We start from the raw sequence: 18168 nt of genomic DNA on the forward strand, positions 1-18168 counted from the left end.
GACAGGAAAACAGGAATGGTCTTGGATTGTTGGACAATAAGCTGAGAGATACAGGCAAGAGACAATAATGAATCTATTTGTGCAATTAGGAGATCACAATAATCTCTGAGTGCAGTCACTGCAATGCACCACCAGATAACAGACAGAATAACTAACTTTGAATTCTGAGCTGTCTTGTCTTCTATTGCATGTTGATGCCTTTGAGAAATCTCACTGGGGTAATGTCTGTGTAGGTCTTCTACACACAAAAATTTGGTCCTACCTCGCCTGGCAAATGGACTTCCATTGTATCTGAGTGCTTCTGAAACACAGAGTCTCTTTCCCCCTACCTCCTTTTTCCTCTCTAATGCTGCTGCAGTCCAAGTGGATGTGTGTCTGTGTCCCTGCCATGTAAATCAAATTTAAAAGTTGGTGTCTTGAGGCAGAGGTTGAGAGTGCAGAGATGGAAAACTGCCCATTTCTCATATCATTGATCTCAGAATGGGCTTGTAGATGGGGACAGCAGTGATTTCCTTTTCTTCTTTAGAAAATAAATTCATGAACTATAGTTTCTTCAGCTGTAGTTGATGTTGCACAGTTAAATTGCAAAGGGCCAGTTTCATTACTGTTATAAGTGCTGAGCTAACTATTAGCTTATGCTAATAATATTGCATTAATCAAATTGGCCTTCTTTCATTTTAGCAGTGTGTTTTCTGTATTTCTGTGAAATATGTAGGCATGCTTAGTATTACATTTTAAGGTGTTAAATATGTTCTGTGAAACACTTAGTAAGAGATGAAATGAAATGTTATTAAATAGCTTTTGGTGTGTGTGTTTCTGTGATAATTTATGTTTATTTGATTCTACAAGTTGTATTTAGAGCATTAAATGCAACATATAGGAAGTCAAAGCAACAGAAAATAATCTAGTCTCTGCATAGATGTAGCTACACTATGACCAACTTTTCAGTTGTTTCACCTTTCAAAAAGGAGAAGTGGAGGAAGCTGTAAAGACTTTAGTTTTCTGCAGTAAACTTTTTCAAAAATAGGTTTCAGAACATCAGAGCACAGCACATGAGCTTCTTTGGAAATCTTTTACTCTGTACAAGGATTTGGGCTTTAATTTTATCAGGAGGAACATTTAGGTGCACAAGATGCCTCTGTTTGAAATAAGGGTGCTTCAGGACATAGTAGCATTTTTTATTGGGTAGAGCCTGATAGGATGTAGCAACATGGGGTTCACATATTCATGAATTATTGCAGAGTCCAGGCTCACAAAGCACTTTTCATTCATATGACTGTAACATTACTACACATCATCAGAGAAGAGTCAGTAGCCAAATCTGAGTGGGTTCTTTGTAGAAGCCTAAAAGATAAGGGACTGAAATGTTTGTGGTTCAAAAACTGATAGCTGGATATCCATGGAACCAACCAAGAATTGTTGGTAATAACAGACTATGAGAAAGAACAGGATGTGGGTGGAGTAGGGGCCCATATGGAGGTAGAGCAGCACTTTTCTGGGACTGATGTCCTTGTTCTGACACAATAGAAAAAGCACAACACAGTACAGGGCAAGTGCAGCAATGAGACTGAGAAATGGACATGCACTATAGATTATGACCATCAAAGACCCTTCAAGCCTCCACCTATTTCCAGAAAGATGGAGAAGAAAGAACTGTGCATAACTAATTTGCATAGAAAGTGAGAAGCTTACCTCCAGAACAGGGTAAACATATCTATGAAAAGGTATTCCCCACAAAGCCTGGGCATGTGTGCAGCCCAGGACCCTGGATACTCCAGCTGGATCAGTGCTGGGGCTAGAACAGGTGATCTCTCTAATTCTCTTTCTTCCTTTTTTCTCTCTCACACTCCTTAATTCATGTCTGTCTCTTTCTTCCCTTTCACCCTACCTCTTATCCAAAACCCAGTGCTGTGGGCTTATGCTGGGAGGTTAGGGACTTGAATAACAATGTCCTTGCCAAGTGTGTAAATTATTAATGAAACTCTATAAGCTTTTGTAGAACCTCTGACTTTTGCCATTCCTTTCAACCACAAACGTCTACGAATCTTGGGTTCTCCCTTCTCCTTAAGGGTGGGACACCACATTTTCACAGCTTCAAGTGCTTGCTGTGTGGCATAGATCACTTTTCTAAACTGTATACATTTTGGTCTCATATGTATATGTGTGTGTATATATATATGTGTGTGTGTGTATATTTAAAATCTCCTGCAAATCAGTTGGCTATTTTAGAATTCCAATGCAGTCCTACATCACTTCCCATTTTTAGAGCCCTGGGGGTTTGTTACTACAAGTTTCTGCTTATGATTTTAAAAGTCTCACATTGCCTGCCTTTAAGAAGGCTGTTCTTATTTTTGACATGGTACATTTGACATCTGGTTAAGTAAGCACTGCCAGAAATGGGCTCAAGATCTTGTGTTATTTGCCTTGTATTTATGGGCTGTTATTGGGGGTCTTTTACCAATTTTCATTTGGGATTGAATTTTGTGTGTTTACATTCTTTCAGGAAGAGAATTTGTAGATGTAGTCTACAATTCAAATTTACCACTGTTTGATTTTAGTAGAAATTTAAATAACATCAGCAAAGCATGAATTTGAGTTGATGCTTTCTTTCTGAAGTTGTCTTTTTGCAGGGATTTACTTCATTCTAGGTTTTTAAATTTGTTTTGTGTTTGGTTTGTTGTCTTTTTTTTGCCCTTGGGAGATAAAGCTATCTTATCCTGGGTAAGTGAATTTTTTCTTATCAGCATGTGTCTATGTTTTAGACCACTTGTACCATGCAATCTTACATCCTTTCTGTTGAACAGTCCTGTCTGCAGCTGATAAAATGTGCTGCATGATTATAAACAGAGATAGTCCAGATAATGGAAAACTTAGATAAGGCAGATTTTAGAGAATACAGGTCTAGACCCATTCTGATACTTGCTGATACCCTGAGCTGTTAATTCACCATAGAGAAGTATTTAAGTTTCAAAGAATTTGAGGAAAAGAGTACAAATGCACTGGAATTGTCCATTTCGCTTTCATCTGCAAAATGACTAATTCCCAGTTTGGATAGGCTGGCCTTTGTGGTTTTTGAGTTTGATGCATAATTTCTGATCTTCACTACTATTTTTATATATATATACACACATACATGTATATATATATGCACACACACATATATATACATACATATATATATATATATACACACACATACACACACACACACACATATATATATATATTATCAGATAGCTCCACAAATTTGATAATATAAAGTGTGAGAAGCACTTATATATTCCAGTCTGTTGGTTTTGAGATGAGGTTATACTGAGCTGTGGCTTCATAAAGACAGTGTCTGAACAGCTTCCTTGGATAAGGGAGGAGGGTGTCCCTGTTACATATTCTCAGCTCACTTCTTACCTCTGGTTTGCCAAGCACCAGTGAAGATGCCTGTATGAGTCAATTATCTCACTGAAAAGCAACAGGGAGCCTGGATTTTTCTGTTTTTACGGTTAACTAGAGTGACTTGTAAGGTCATATAATATTGGCTGGAGCCAGTGTAAGGGAGGAGTTAAGTTTCTAGGAGATGCAAAGAACCGTAGGGGATGAGAATACAATCTACTCCTTTTGGCTTGAGGGAGATGTTAAATACCCTCAGTTTCCCTTGAAGCCACAGCTTTCAAACATCTAATTTTGCAGCTTCCAGAGAATGTCTTCCTGAGTCCTTGTTAGCTCTTTCATATTTCAGCCCTGTCATGTGCTACTGAAGGACTACAAGAAAGAACTCTTCCTCTCTGTATCACTCCAAGGAGCAGTATAGTTAACCTTGTAGATCTCTGAAGGGTAATCATCCACATCAGGGTTACTGTGCATTGGAATGACCCATGTTCCCAAAATAACTCCATTTCCCTGGGTGTAAGCAGGTGTTGTGTGGATCTCAACCTACTTTCACTGTAAACATTGCCTTCCAAATTTTGATTTCCAGTCTTCCTCTTTAGCCTCCGGTTTTATTTTTGTCTCTGATCCAAAGCAACCCAAGCTCTTAGTGAAGACTTGGAGCCCTGCAGCCTGGACCTCTGTGTTCCTCTTCCTTTCAGATTTATGCAAAACTGTATGAAACAAGTCTGTAAACTGCTTAAACTTGTTAACCTTGGTGGCTTCAGCTTCCTACTTCCTGGATTCTGTAGTCAGTAAGAAATTAATTACTCTGTTGTGACTTGGCGGTCTCAGTAAGAATAAATCAAATAGTAAATTCTTATGTTAAATAGATTCCTATTTTGCTTAAAGTTGTGTGCATAAGAACTTCTGCTGTGCCCATGGTCTGTTATTAGGTGTTATATTCCAGTCCTATTTTGTGTTCTGATGATTCATATTCATAAACAAAAAGCAAATATATAGACTGGGGAAGCCCCAATAATTTAAATTAGTATGGATTTGCATATGTGTGAAAGAGACAATAATAGTAAATAAAAGCATAGTAGGGGAAATTATACTTTTGGCAATAACTGGTCACTCTCTCAGGCATATTTGTGGGATCTGTTACGGTTTGCTGAAAATGTGCCTGCTTCTTGTCCAGGTAGTCTGAACATGGCATTAGTGATCTGAAGTTGGTTTGAGATCCCCATCAGTGTAATTAATACTCTATATTAAAAAGTAAAGAGGAGAAGCAGCAGGTTACTGCTTCAATGTAGAATTTTAATGTTATCTATCTCATTTATGCCTCTTTGAGTTATATCATTGTGCTCTTCCCCTCCCTCCCAAACAAATCTCTAAAGACATTTATCACATCTGGAAAACTTAGGTCACAGTCACTGTGATAATTTAAAAAAACCCAAACCATGACAGTCAGTATTTTTTTGTCTGAAATTAACATGGTATCCTGACAAAGTGGCAACATTCCATTATAATTGAATCACCAGTGATTTCAACTAAGTATGTGATCTCTCTTTGCTTTAGTCAGAAATTGTGTAGGAAGTGCAAATGCAGCATTGGTAGCACTGTGTGCAGAGACAGCTGAATTTCAAAGCGTGTCTTGTTACCCTGTGTCTTGTGAAGGGTTGCTAGTGTGATGTTACATTGTATTTTAAGTTCTTTAGTGCTGTGAGTTGCAGAAACCTGATACATCAAATCCATCATAAAGTATTAGAACAGCTTGAATATTGCATCTCTCATGATTGATGTCAAGAAATGCTGTTCCTTTCCAGTCAGCTAAATTCAGGCAGCTGAGGTGTTCCTTGTGTTTTTTGATGTTTTAGATACCAAGCTCAGCCACTGTTGGGAAGCCCCTCCTCCCCTTTGTGTATCAGCAGTAGAGATTAGCAGAAAACGTGATTGAAATGTTCCTGCCTTAAGAGACTCCTGAATTTGGTCTGGGAGAATTTTGTTCGGCATTCTATGGTGTTTTTAAACATACATTATGAAAATAAAGATGTAGGAAGCCAAAGTTATAAACATGGTTTGCATATGCTGCATGAAAGTGTGCACATAATTTTAAAAAATAATATTTCCTCTTTGAAAAAAGCTCCACTTTTTTAATTTCTAGAGGAATACTGTCATTTAAATTTGACTAAAAATTTATAATCAAGCACCTTGCCTCCAGGTGGTCTTTTTCATCAGAGAATCTGGTAAAATATCACTGGATCTTTCCTGACAGAAATTTTTACTTTAGTCTAAAAGGCATATCTGTTGTTGAAAATGTTTGCTTGAACAGAATCCAAATAGCTCTAGTTTCTTTTTTAGGAAGGAAAGACTCATGTAACATTTCAGATTTCTAGCATGAGTAATGTTTCTGTGAGCATTATTTTGGCATTCACTTGCTTGTGTACAGAGGCTTTGGCAGCCTCTGAGGAATAGCTTAAACCTGCTTCATGGGTAAGGCCCAACTGCTATGACAAGATAAAAATTGCTCTGAAAATAATTGTATGGTAACTGAGGTGCCTGGGACCCACTGACACCAGGGTAATTCAAATGTAGTCATAACTGGGAGAGTGTTAATAAGATATTGGTCATTAGCAGGGGAGGAGAAATAGCGCAGTAACCCATGGATTGCTGTTGTCATCTGCAGGTAGTAAGGAGGATCCAGGCACTGCCTCTTGAGTGATGGGACATCAGTCCAACTTTATGGCTCTGGGTGATTCATGCCATTTTTAGAGTTTATACTGCACACTTCAGGGGAATTAGAGCTCCCCAGTGTAACTATCTGCTTTATTCTCTAGGCTCTATGTGTGCTTAAATTGTGATCTGAGCCCTGTGTGTGTTCAACAAGCCTTTGTAAAACCAGGCTGCTCCTCGCCAGTGTGCACACAGCGGGTGTTAAACAGGTCCAAGGCAGCACCTGTGGACAGGGCAGTCTATATTGCTGTCTGTGTAATTGTAAAGGTTTGTCTCTCCTGCCTAAGACCTTTTAATTTACTTTTTCTGCTGTTTTCTGAAACTACTCAGCTCACTTGGATGCTTAGGCACAAGATGGAAGCAGGGATTGATGTTTGGCCCACACAGCTTTTATGTCACACTGCAGATTGAGAAGGGGCCACCCAATGTGTGTGTGCAGCACACAGGGCCTGGCTGCATGAGCCCTCTGGCCAGCCCTATCGCCATCTCCACCAAGTCCTCCTGCATGATGCTGCCCATCCCCAGCACCGTGGTGGGGATGTGGGCATTGCATGGCAGCCTAAAGAAGTGTCATCCTAGAAAATGAGGCAGATTCACTTTGTGATTTGGCCAAATAATTTTCTTTCCTGTCAGTTTATTGAAAAATGACTGGGAAGGAGAAAACAAAATAAAAAAGCTCATCTTACTTCTTGTAATACTGCTAGTGGAGTTTAATCAGTCATGCTTTTTTTGTGCCCTTATTTCTTGCCTTGTGATCTGCTGTCTAATTCAATTTTTCATTCCTGCTGCAGAAAATATCTTTCTGCGGTTTCCAATACCCAGCTTCATTTATCCCTTTTAGAAGAAATGTGGCTTTTCATAGCATGCTTTTTTCTCTCTGGCTTCTGTGAAGCCATGGGTGAGAAAGTGTCAAGCCTGAGGTAACACATTCGATTGAAACCCCCTAATCAAGGTCTGCTGTGTGAGCCTCCATCTGTAACTGACTCCTGGGAGATTTGGTCCAGAATGAGATTGAAAGTCTGTGTGGATGGCAGCTGGTGTGACAGCAGACGACCTGCAGGAGACTTTGGGGGGACCTTACCTACCTTGTCTTGATTGAGAGTGTGATACTCGCCTGGCAGGGTATTAGCAGCAGTCTTTCCCTGTGTTTCATTCTTTTTATTATCCCTCTCTCAAACTAATGGTCTTTCTGGCCCTTTTTTAGCCCTTCTCCTTAGATTAGGGAAGTGTTTAAGAAATAGACCCTATTTTACTTCTCTGGTTGTTCTTACACAATCATGTCTAGACCGGTTTTAATCTGGGTCTTGACAGGGCACTCTCCCAGAGGGTCTTCTCTGCTGCCTTTCTGAGCTCCTTCATGCTGCTGGTAGGCCTTTTCTTGATTTTTCTCAGTGCAGACTTTGCTTCTGATGAGATGCTCTTTTTTTTGGGGGACATGCAGTTCTCTGTGTCTGCCTATTATTGGTTATCCAAGGGATATTTTTCTAGTAACAGCGTTATTTTTGTGCTTCTTCCCTGGAATGGCTTCCTTTAAAATTGGTAATCTTGCAGCCTTTTTGAGTTGACTTTGTGGATTTTGGAGGTTCCTCTTACATTGAATATCCCAATATTTGGGCAATAGGTGGTGATTATCCACGCTTTAAGTTCCTGTTTATTCCTAGAGACCACATTCCTCTTAAAATGACTCATGTCCATTTAGCAATTTCTGCACTGATGTCTCAGTGTTCCAACTCTCCCTCTAACCCTTGTTGTTGCTACATATTTCATTTTTTAGATTCAGGTCTCACTTTTCAGAACTTTATCATCAGCCAAATGTTTTGGGCTTATAGATGAAAGTGTGACTTTGTCATTTGTTCTTCCACATTTCATTTGACTCTGGGTGATGTGAGAAAGCGTGATAGTGTCACATTAAAAATGGCTATTTTAAGGCCTCCTTTGAAGAATACAATTCTCATTGTTTAGGTCCCCTTGCTGCCCTTTGGGAAGTGCCCTCAGGTTTCCCAGGCAACTCAGAAGAATGTTAACTCTTATTTTAAAAACATACTTCTGTAATTAGGAGTCTATTTACTTGATCTGATTTTGACCCTGATCCTTTTTACCCTGATCCTGGAAAGTCTGACTGGAGGACAGGAAAGGTAGAGGGTAAAGGCAATATGTGCTAGGGAGACATGAGAGATTTTTCTGGGCTACTTTATGTAAAGTTTGATTCTTAGCTTTTGTGGTAAGTGGGGGGAAAATGGATGCACTAAGAGTGTTACAAAATAATTCAGTAACTATAAATAAAAGTCCATATAGTCTCTGTAAAGCAATTTGAGAAGAGCTGTGAGAAAAGCAAGCTTTTGTGTTAGTGAAATTTCTTAGGATGGCATCAAGCCTACTCCTTTGACACTGTGATTTAGTGTGCCTGGAACACTCTGTGCTTGGGAGTCTTGATAGGATTTTTTGTTGTTTTGCTTCTTGGGGATCATTTTAATTTATTCAAACCTCAAATAAAGAAGGTATACTGTTTTGTGATTTTAATTGGTGGAGTGTTTTTAAATCAAGGGAGAGAATTCGAGTGGGGTGACTTTCTGATGGGCTTGTTAAAATAGGACCTACTTCTTTCCATTGCTTTCTTGTAGAAAAGGTTATGGATTAAAGCTGATAAACAGGAAAGATTATTAGTGTGCACAGTCTTCTTTTTGCCTATCGAAACTTGGAATTGCAGAGCATCTTTTAGCAACTGTATCTAAGATAAGCATAAGGCATGCAGTTCCCCCAGACTATCTTTAAACTATTTTGTCTTCATTTTTAAGTTCTTTAGTAGTTGCCATTTAGTCATCTGTCAAGTGAATATCTGTGACTAAAGGATTTTCAAAAACAGCAAACATTTGGGAGGGTTTGCTTTTATGATGCCATAGTGGTCTGCATAGACCATCACCACAGTTATGTAATACAAATCCATACTTTCATTGGTTTTACAGCATTTTCACTTTGGAAGTCTCGCTTTGTGCTGTTGAAGGTCTGAAGTAGCAACTGCTGCAATATCTAATTGCCTTATTATTTCTCTGCATAGGGCAGGAACATGAGAAGCTCTCAGTGAGAAAGAAGATATGGGAGAGATGCAGAGGGAATTAATACTAGCAAGCTGTGTTGGGAAAGCATGTAACTGTTATGGCTTGCCAATATTCAGTGCATTGCTCCAGTTCAAAAATCTGCTAAATAGAATTAGCAAGGAGTTGTTGATTAAATGTTTAATCTGTGTCTTTTTGGTTCTTTAAAACCTATCTAATTAATCAAGTGAGATTGAAAGATAAGTGAAATAATTACTAACTCTTCTCAGGATTAATCCACTTGTTAACATTTTTAGAGAACTAGGGTGGGTTTTTGGTAAGAGAGGGTGTAGTAATATGACTTCCAGAAAAATCTGTAGCCATTTTGTGTAGATAATCCCCTCATAGAGTATCTAGGTAATTATTTGATGGTGTAGTGATAAAGAGGCTGCTGAGACACTCCACTGGATAGGCAGAGAGGGATCATTTAGTCCCAGCTTGCTTTTTTGGAGGAGGCTGTCTTATTCTTAAGGGTCTAATTCTAAAAACATCTGTCATGAAAACTGAAGTAAGGACTGGAAGCTGCTAATCAGCAGCTTTGCTGACTGGCTAAATTATTTTAGTGTAGTACTGCATATTTCTTCTGCAGAATATTCTTCCCACAGAACCTTGCTGTTTCAAAATTTATTTTTACTGCAAAGATGACTGCTTCATACATTTGTTGTTTTAAATTTCTGTAGTAACTGTGGAGTTTCTGTAATAACTGTGGAAGGCTTGTGTATTGGAATATTGAACAAAGCTTACAGAAGACAAGATGTCACTACCAGAACACAATGTTGTCATGTAATTAACTTTTTGATGTTTAGGTTTCCAGGTCAGGTCTCTGCAGGCACAGACTGTAGCCTTACCTTTAGTCATTTCAGGCTTTTTGTGGCTTTATGAAAATATCAAGGCAGTAGTTCATATTCAGATTGTGTTTTCAAGGTTGTACTCAGGAATTACTTCTGTTATTAAACATTCTGGAGAAGGTAGGGATTAGTTTTGCAGCAATTGCCAAGGAGCATTCATTTATAATGCCTGAAGAATTTGTATCTTTTTGCTAAGGAAGTTCTGTAGTTTCTTACACATGCTTTAATATCTGTCTTTCCATGGTGGGGACAACAGGTATAGGACATATTAAATGGGAAGGTGCATGATATCTGGTGTATCTTTCTGACTCTGAGATTTGGAATACAGATACCAGAGGTGGATTGAGCACCAGGTACAAGTTAAACCTTGCAAATCCAAATGACATGCTAAAGAAAACTGGGAGAAGGCAGTGAGCTTGCAGGATTCCAAACCCCTTGATATGTGCTACATGAACTGTTTAAAGTAGTGTGAAGTTCCACAGGGCTTGACTGCTTATCTTTGTGATTATCTTTGCCCAAACCTCAGGCTGACAGCATTTGCAGTCCCAATTAATTGCTCCTTATGGTCCAGCTTTCAGAGCTGCCACTTGCCTGTGGCATCAACCCTTAGTAACCCTGCCTGAGCAGAGGAACTGAAGCTACAGAATTATCTGGGCGCATTTGCAGCAAACGTGATGTTTCTCTCTTATGGAATTGCTTTTATATCCAACTACCCACTTCTGCCTTATCCAAATATTTATTGCATTTCAGCCATTCACTTTAAAGCTGCTTTTTTTTTCTATTTAAGAAGCTTAAAATGCAGCCTAGAAAAGATTACTTGATTTATGTGGTGCACTGAACCAACCTGAAATAAAGGACTTCTGTTTAACCCAAAATCAAGGCTTTTGCTGTACAGATAAAAGAATAGGTAGTTTATTTCTTGCTCTGATGCTACAAATTCAACAATCACAACTCTCTCTTGCTTTGTTTTAATGTATTGTAACAGTTTAATCGACTAACAACATACCATCACTGCATATGTTCAGCATCACTTTGTATGTAAGAGCAGCACTTTATTTTTCCTGGATTTTGTGTGCTTCAGCAAGAGAAGTGAGATCAGATTTCAGGTAGTACCTGTGTAACTGCTGCCTGAGTCCCATTCACTTGCTTCAGGAACCACCATCAATACTGGGACCTGCTGTGTCTGTGCCCTGGCATGCTGAGGACAATGGAATGAGATTGAGGTGCAATTTGCTTGTGAAGTGGTGGGACAGGGATTGTATTTTTAGTGTTGAGAAGGTGCAACTGGAAAACAAGGAAGTGGACAGTGGACTGGCTTTCTTTCTCACTTAAGGTCCAGCATGCACGTGAGAGCTGCTGCAGTTGTGAATTGTCCTAGTAGCACTCACCAAGAAGAGTTGCAAAATCATAAACCAGTTACACATGAGCTTTTCTCCACTAGCCAGCAAGATCATTAAATTTTAATGTCCACCTGGCAAAGGAAGTTCAATTTGTATGATAAACACCATCTGCAGATAATGTCATACCTGACCTCTCAACAAACTCTTGAGCTTGCACTCCCCAGCAGTGTGTATTTTAAAAAGCTCTTTTGGCCATGTGTCAGCGTAACACTGCTGTTACTTAATTTAAAAAGAGTTAATTAAGCTGATGCCATATTGATGAATGTATTAGAAAGGCATACATGTTGGGCAGAGTATGGCAGCATTGTACATCAACTTTGTTCTTCTGTTCTTTGCTGGTTAAAACAAGTGTTTGACTCTTGATAACCTTCCTTCTGTTACCATTTTCCTGGTAGTTTCCTTTTTTTCTTTAATAGCTCTCTTTTCCTGTGTCTGCAATAGTTGTGCATGTGGTTTGGGTGATATTTTGGTTTTGGTAGCAGGGGGGCTACAGGGGTAGCTGTAGGTAACAACTTCTGTGAGAAGCTGCCAGAAGCTTTCCCCATGTTGGGTAGAGCCAATGCCAGCTGGCTGCAAGATGGACATGCTGCTGGCCAAGGCTGAGCCAAACAGGAATGATAGTAATGCCTCTGTGATAGCATATCTGAAAAGGAGAGGAAAGTTACTGCACAGTTGTAATGGGGGCCAGAGAAGAGCAGGGTGAGAACACGTCAGAGGAACTGCCCTGCAGACACCAAGGTCAGTGCAGAAGGAGGAGGAAGAAGGAAGGAGGTGCTTCAGGTGCCAGAGCTGAGACTGTCCTGCAGACCATGGTGAGGCAGCTGTGCCCCTGTAGCCCATGGAGGACCATGGGGATGCAAAGCTCAACCTGCAGCCCCTGGAGAAGACCCAGACCAGAGCAGGTGAATCCCTAAGAGAGGGCTGTGAACCTGTGAGAGGCTCGTGCTGGAGCAGGGTCCTGCAGGCACCTGTACACCTGTGGAGAGAGGAGCCCATGCTGGAGCAGGTTTTCTGGTAGGACTTGTGGACCCACACTGGAACAGGCTGCTCTTGAAGAACGGCATCATGTGGAAGAAGGAATCACACTGGAGAAGTTTGCAGAGAACTCTCTGTGTGTGCGGGGCCCCACCCTGGAGCCAAGGAAGGACTCCTCTCCCTGAGCAGTGGCAGAAGCAGCACTTGATGAACTGACCATAACCCCCATTTCCCATCTCCCTGTGCCAAAGTGTGGCTGAACATAAGCATTACTTTTTATCTGTCTGGGTGTCCTGCATCTATTTTTTGCAAAATATGTAGTTCTACTTGAAGATTTATTATTATTTCTGTAACTTTTACTCTACAGCATGCTAGAATAATGGATGTCTTTTAATTGTACCCCAAGGCCTTTGACTCTTGTTTTTGGAGAAGTTTCCACTTTGTGTTGATTCAATCACCTTGCAGATAGGCATAACTGAAATGTATAGAAGGTAGCAGATTTGGTGAAGGAACTTACTGTGACCCAAAGACATAAGCTCTGTTTGTTATTTATATTAATATTTGTGGTTTGAGAGCAGGATGCCAAAGTATTCGTGGGGGAGATAAAAGTCATCTCCTGCAGTTCTGGTTGCCATGTCAGGGCACAGCCATAGCTGGGGACCAGGTGCTGTAGCACTGTGTGATGCCAGCTGCCTCCCTCCGTGGAGTGCTAGTCCACGCCAGCTAAAAGGGGAGGATGGGAAGTCAGGAGCTGTGTCCTTATGTGACACTGGGAGTCAAGCAGGCAATGGGAGCAAAATTCAGGTTGCTGGCAACACATATAATGTTTTAGGTGTCTTTTTTCCCTATAGTGGCTTTCAAAAGCATAGATGCAGGAGCTTTTAAAAAGCATAAAATAGAGGGTGGTATCTGTCCCTCCCTAGTAAACTTGACTAATACCTTTGCCTTGTCAAAATGCTGAATATAACTCAAACCTTGAAGTCCAGGAAATGATGAGGTAAGGGCCAGCACAGATCTTAATATAATCTTAGTTATGCCAAGGAACTGATTATACCCATTGGAACAGCTCAGTAACATTACTATTTATAATAAGCAGGTATGAAAAATTGAGAAAGTATATTTTTGCTTGCATTTTCAGCTTTTATTGTATATGCTCTGGCTTCAAGTAGCTGGGAAATACTTTAGCAAAGCACAGCATAGCTGTTAGCTCGCAGCAAGTGCTGCCTTTGAGGAGCAAGTGCACCTTTATAAGGGTGGGATTTGTTTGGCTGCAATGTTAATGACAAGGTTTCTTCTCACGTGCATTGCCAGTGATGTGATGAGATGCGATGTGACAGTCAGTTGTTTGTGGGTGCGATGAAATGTCACAGAATGGAGGAATCCTCAGATCAAAGGGGGAGGATTTGTAGCATTTAGTGCAGCTGAGAACATTTTAAAATGTACAGCAGCAACAAGCTCGTTTGCTTTAGATGACTAACACAAAATTGGATGTGGCCCATGGGGACTGTACTTTCTTCCTAGGGAGCTTGTAGGGTTTGTAACATGGAAATAAAAGGTTCTCAAAGAAGATTTCAGCTGCACTTTGGGGGTTGTATTACCTTAACCTCTTATTTCCAATTTAAATTGTGAGGATTTTCCTACCCTTCACATTTCTGAAGGATGTTCCCCTGCTTACTGTAAGATCTTCTGCCACTTTGTACATTAATTACATTGAATAAATATTTTTTTCAGTACTGTCATGCAACAGATTTTCTTTATTAGGGCAGGGAAGGCATATGTGTAGGAGTTTAGCAATGTGACCTTCTCCTGTGATACAGGGAACCCAGATTTTAATTCCTTCAATATGAAAGACAAAAACAGGCATAGTGTTGAAATCAGGGTTAATTTTGTATTCATCTACTACTCTGTCTCAGGCAGGGCCAGTACTAGTTGAATAAGGTAAAAACAGCTCAGCAATATGCTTTGGTCTTTCCAGCTTTTTCCTGTCTGCCTCTTTATGTTAAGTAATGCTTGATGTGCTTTTCTTACATAAATTCTTTTAATGGGAGATCAGATCTGTCATGTCTCAGAAGGTAGACTCAATTCCTTTCATACAATAAAAGGGGAAATATGTATGCGAGGCTGCAGCTGGTGGTGTTCAGAGGCTGATCACAGGCTGGCTTGGCAGCTGCTTCCTCCTCTTCAGACATGAGCTCAGGTCTCCATTGCTTCCTGAGGACTGCAAGTGAGTGATAAATCTAACAGAGAGTATGATGGGTGGTTCTGTAGTGGTGTGACTTCAGGAGAGGATTCATAGTTGAAAAGTCTGAAAAAACAAAAATACCTTTCATAAGCCTGAAGGCAGTCCAATACTGCAGTTGCCCCTTCCACTGACTACCACTTATCTCAGTATTTTCTGTGGAGCTTGTTCAAAGGAACCTTGTGGGAAGAGGTGAATCCCAGTGAGGTTCTGGAAGCTGCAGCCTCAGTCTCCCTGTGAATTAAGCTGTCAGTGGTTTATTTTACTTTCGTTGTGTTTGGTTCAGTTTTCTCTTAGGGGGGTGAAGACTCTGCAGGGAAACAGAGCCCTTCCCACATACTAAAGGTTGTCTGAAGCAATCTCAGATTCAATGTACAAGTGCAACTTGGCCTCCATGACCTGTGGTGGCTGTCCTACAGGTTGTCTAGCATCAGATGCCCACCTGCCTATGACCCTTTCTTTTCTAGTGCCTGACATTGCTCAGCACAGCTAGAATTAAACCCTTAATAATGCTTTCATTAGTGCTTTTCTAGTGGGACACTGGGTGTGAGCAAATTGCAGAGTAAGCTGAGCCAGTAAAGGAGTTCTGGAATACTTGCAAAATCATTCTTTTGAGAGAAGAGACCTGAGCTCCCTGGGATTTGCTGGGTCTGGAAGCACTTGATAATGTTAGCTTAAAGCCTTTCCTCCCCTGCAATACTTTGCTTTCTTCCTTTTGTCACACAACCTTCCCCTGCTATCTCTACAAAAAGGCTTTCATGCAATCTGGCCTGTCAGCTGTTGCTTTTGTGCATTGTGCTGGATCTGGGATAAAGCGTAAGCTCTTCAGTTCTGATGCTGTACAGTGTGGCATGAATGCTGATGGTGCTCTGGTTAACAATGAGGCAACCAAGCAAACGTACAATTAACAATAACTAAGCAGATGTGAGAACAGTGAGTTCCTAGAAATAATTGCATTTTCCTTTTCTTTCCCCTTTCAAAGCTGTGCACCTCGGTATTTTCACTATCAAAAACTGCATGGTTACAAAACAGACTTGTGTGTAGACATCAGTATTACAAGATTTGTCTTCAAAAAGCCAATTAGTGCTTGAAGTAGAAGCTAATCTACTTCACAAATGTAATTCCCATCCTTTGCCTTACAATCTGCAGCAAGCAACCACACTGCTGAACATCTTTTTGAGAAAGAGCAAGCACTGGTCTGTTTCTGTACATCTTTTCTATGTGTTTCTATTTCTAGAGGTTTTTTCCATTAACCTAACGTGTGTCAGTGTGACCACTGTGTGAAGACAGAACAATCTGCTGCAGCAGAGCTCCTCCAGGGAGATAGCTTAATGAGCCCTAGGATGAGTTCTTAAGTAAAGGAGGTGAGAAGCTGTAGAAAAGAAGCATAGAAGAGAAAGATGTGACATCTTTGGAAGGAAGAATATTACTTACCTTGTAGAGGGGAGCAATTCTATTACACACTGCAGACATAAATAGAAAGCCATTCTGTTGTGCATTGTGAGACACAAGTTGAGCATCCATCCCGATTTCCCTTTCTGTAATGAATGAGCAATTAGAAATCAAACTCACATGGATCTCTAAAATACAGAACCAAAAAGCCCCACCCATGCTTTAATCACCATGGTGCTGACAGAACCTCCCCAGTTCAGATCAGCACTAAGACCACATCTATCCTCTTGAGAAATGTTTTGTACGTTAGTTTGCTTGGGTTTTACCAATACCCGTTTGGTTTATGGATGAATTAGCAAGGCCGTGTGGCACTGTGAATAAATGTAACATGTCCTCTGCAGCTCTGTTTTCAACACTTTTTAGAACTGACTAGATGTATCAGTATGGGCACTAAGAATCTTTACTTGTAGCAGCATCTGTTTCTAATTTTGAGAAGGGCCAAAAGCTACAGTTAGGACACCATGTGATGTAAAAATTGAGATGCTCCAGCTCCGGCTGTAATGAGCACGCTGTCAAGTTGTATCCACCTCTGGAAGCAGAGGGGAGGAGAAGATAGAAAATTAGGGGCTATCGAGCTGAAAACAAAAGGCAGTGCATGCATGGACTGACCTCTCTGTGTTCTTCCTTGACAGGTTGATGACGCCTGGAAGTGAGATTCGGTTTGTGCACAAGCGCATGGGGCTGGTGCCGGGCTGGGGAGGCGGTGCGCGGCTGGTGCGGCTCGTGGGCAGCGGGGCAGCGCTGCAGCTGCTGGCCGGGGCTGAGCGGGTGGGCCCCGAGAGAGCGCTGGGGCTGGGGCTCGCCGAGCTCACCCTGCCCTCCGCGGATGAAGCCGCGGCGCTGGCAGAGGCCCGCGCCTGGCTCAGTCAGTACACGGACGGTCCGGCCGCCGTCGTTCGGGCCGTGAAAAAGGTCGTGACAGCAGCAAGAGAGCTCCCACTGGAAGATGCCCTAAGGACAGAGAAGGACATTTTTGGAACTGTATGGGGTGGGCCTGCCAACTTGGAAGCATTGGTGAGAAGACCAAAACATAAATGATGGTTTATGCATAAGAAATGGGCTTGACTTTTTTGCAAACAAAGCTTTCAGTAAAGCAGCCGTTAAGCTGAATCATTTAAGGACTTGTCTATTTAAAATGGCATTAACATTCCTGCCATTTAGGTCAGGCAGGCATATTTGGTGTGCAACCACAGAGAAATCCCGGGCAGATTCTCTGCTGTCCTAATCACCCACTGAATCGAGATTAGTGAAATTACTATGTAAAGGTAAATACTGTGCTGAAAATAGAACTATAATTCATTTGGTATGAGGCTGAAGATTATTTTATTTGGTGTTTTGTTTTGGTTTTTAACTAGTATGGAGATTAATTATTTCAAAGATATGAGGTTTATTCATTTGCAGAACAGGTGCATCTAAAGCTGCAAAATATGAGTTCCTCAACCAATGTCTTTAAGCAGGTTGGAAAAGATGATTACTAGTGGGAGGATAGCTTTTATTTTTTCATTCTAGTTAGTTCTTTGTGCAATTGCTGAGAAAGTATCCTTCAATTTTAATGGTGCTTTTACAGGAGAAGCTTTGAGTTACTGAGAAAATTTTAGCAATCATTCGCTATCACTGATTCAGGCTTTAAAATGTATTTTGGTGTCTTCTCGCTGTTCAAGGAATCAACTACCCACACATGCATCTGCACATTCCCATATCTTGTACCTGTGCAAAGCTGCTGGCCTGGTTCTTTACACAGAATCTGGCTGAAATCTTGGAAGGCAATGATGTATCATGTCCCAAAAAGGTTTGTCCTTAGGTGACTGGGTGATGTGAGTTCTTCAGCATTCTGGTAAGATGTGAGTGGATATGTCTATGTCTTTCTTCAATGCATTTTTACTGGTAGGGTATATTTGGGCTTACTAGAAGGTTTGGAACTCAGTCTCTCCTTCATGCCAGTGACTATACAAGTAATTGGATAACTCAGTGGGGAAAGTTTTCCCTTTAGAAATTAGAAACTGACAGAGTGCCTGCTTTAAAAATAACATCTGTAAGAGCAAAACCATACAGACATATCTGTGACT

General features: G+C 40.8%; 1 protein-coding gene across 2 annotated transcripts in view; it reads left to right on the forward strand.

The window, feature by feature from the left end:
- The window catches only part of ECHDC1 (ethylmalonyl-CoA decarboxylase 1), a 39295-nt gene extending 21921 nt beyond the window's left edge, over positions 1-17374 (forward strand). For both annotated transcript variants that reach the window (XM_058802449.1, XM_058802448.1), the window contains exon 6: positions 16735-17374. In XM_058802449.1, the coding sequence (XP_058658432.1) occupies positions 16735-17140 (406 nt within the window). In that variant the 3' untranslated portion in view covers positions 17141-17374. The remainder of the gene's footprint in view (positions 1-16734) is intronic.
- Positions 17375-18168: the final 794 nt, after the last annotated feature.

Source organism: Ammospiza caudacuta, chromosome 3, assembly GCF_027887145.1.
Source record: "Ammospiza caudacuta isolate bAmmCau1 chromosome 3, bAmmCau1.pri, whole genome shotgun sequence".
Taxonomy (NCBI): Eukaryota; Metazoa; Chordata; class Aves; order Passeriformes; family Passerellidae; genus Ammospiza; species Ammospiza caudacuta.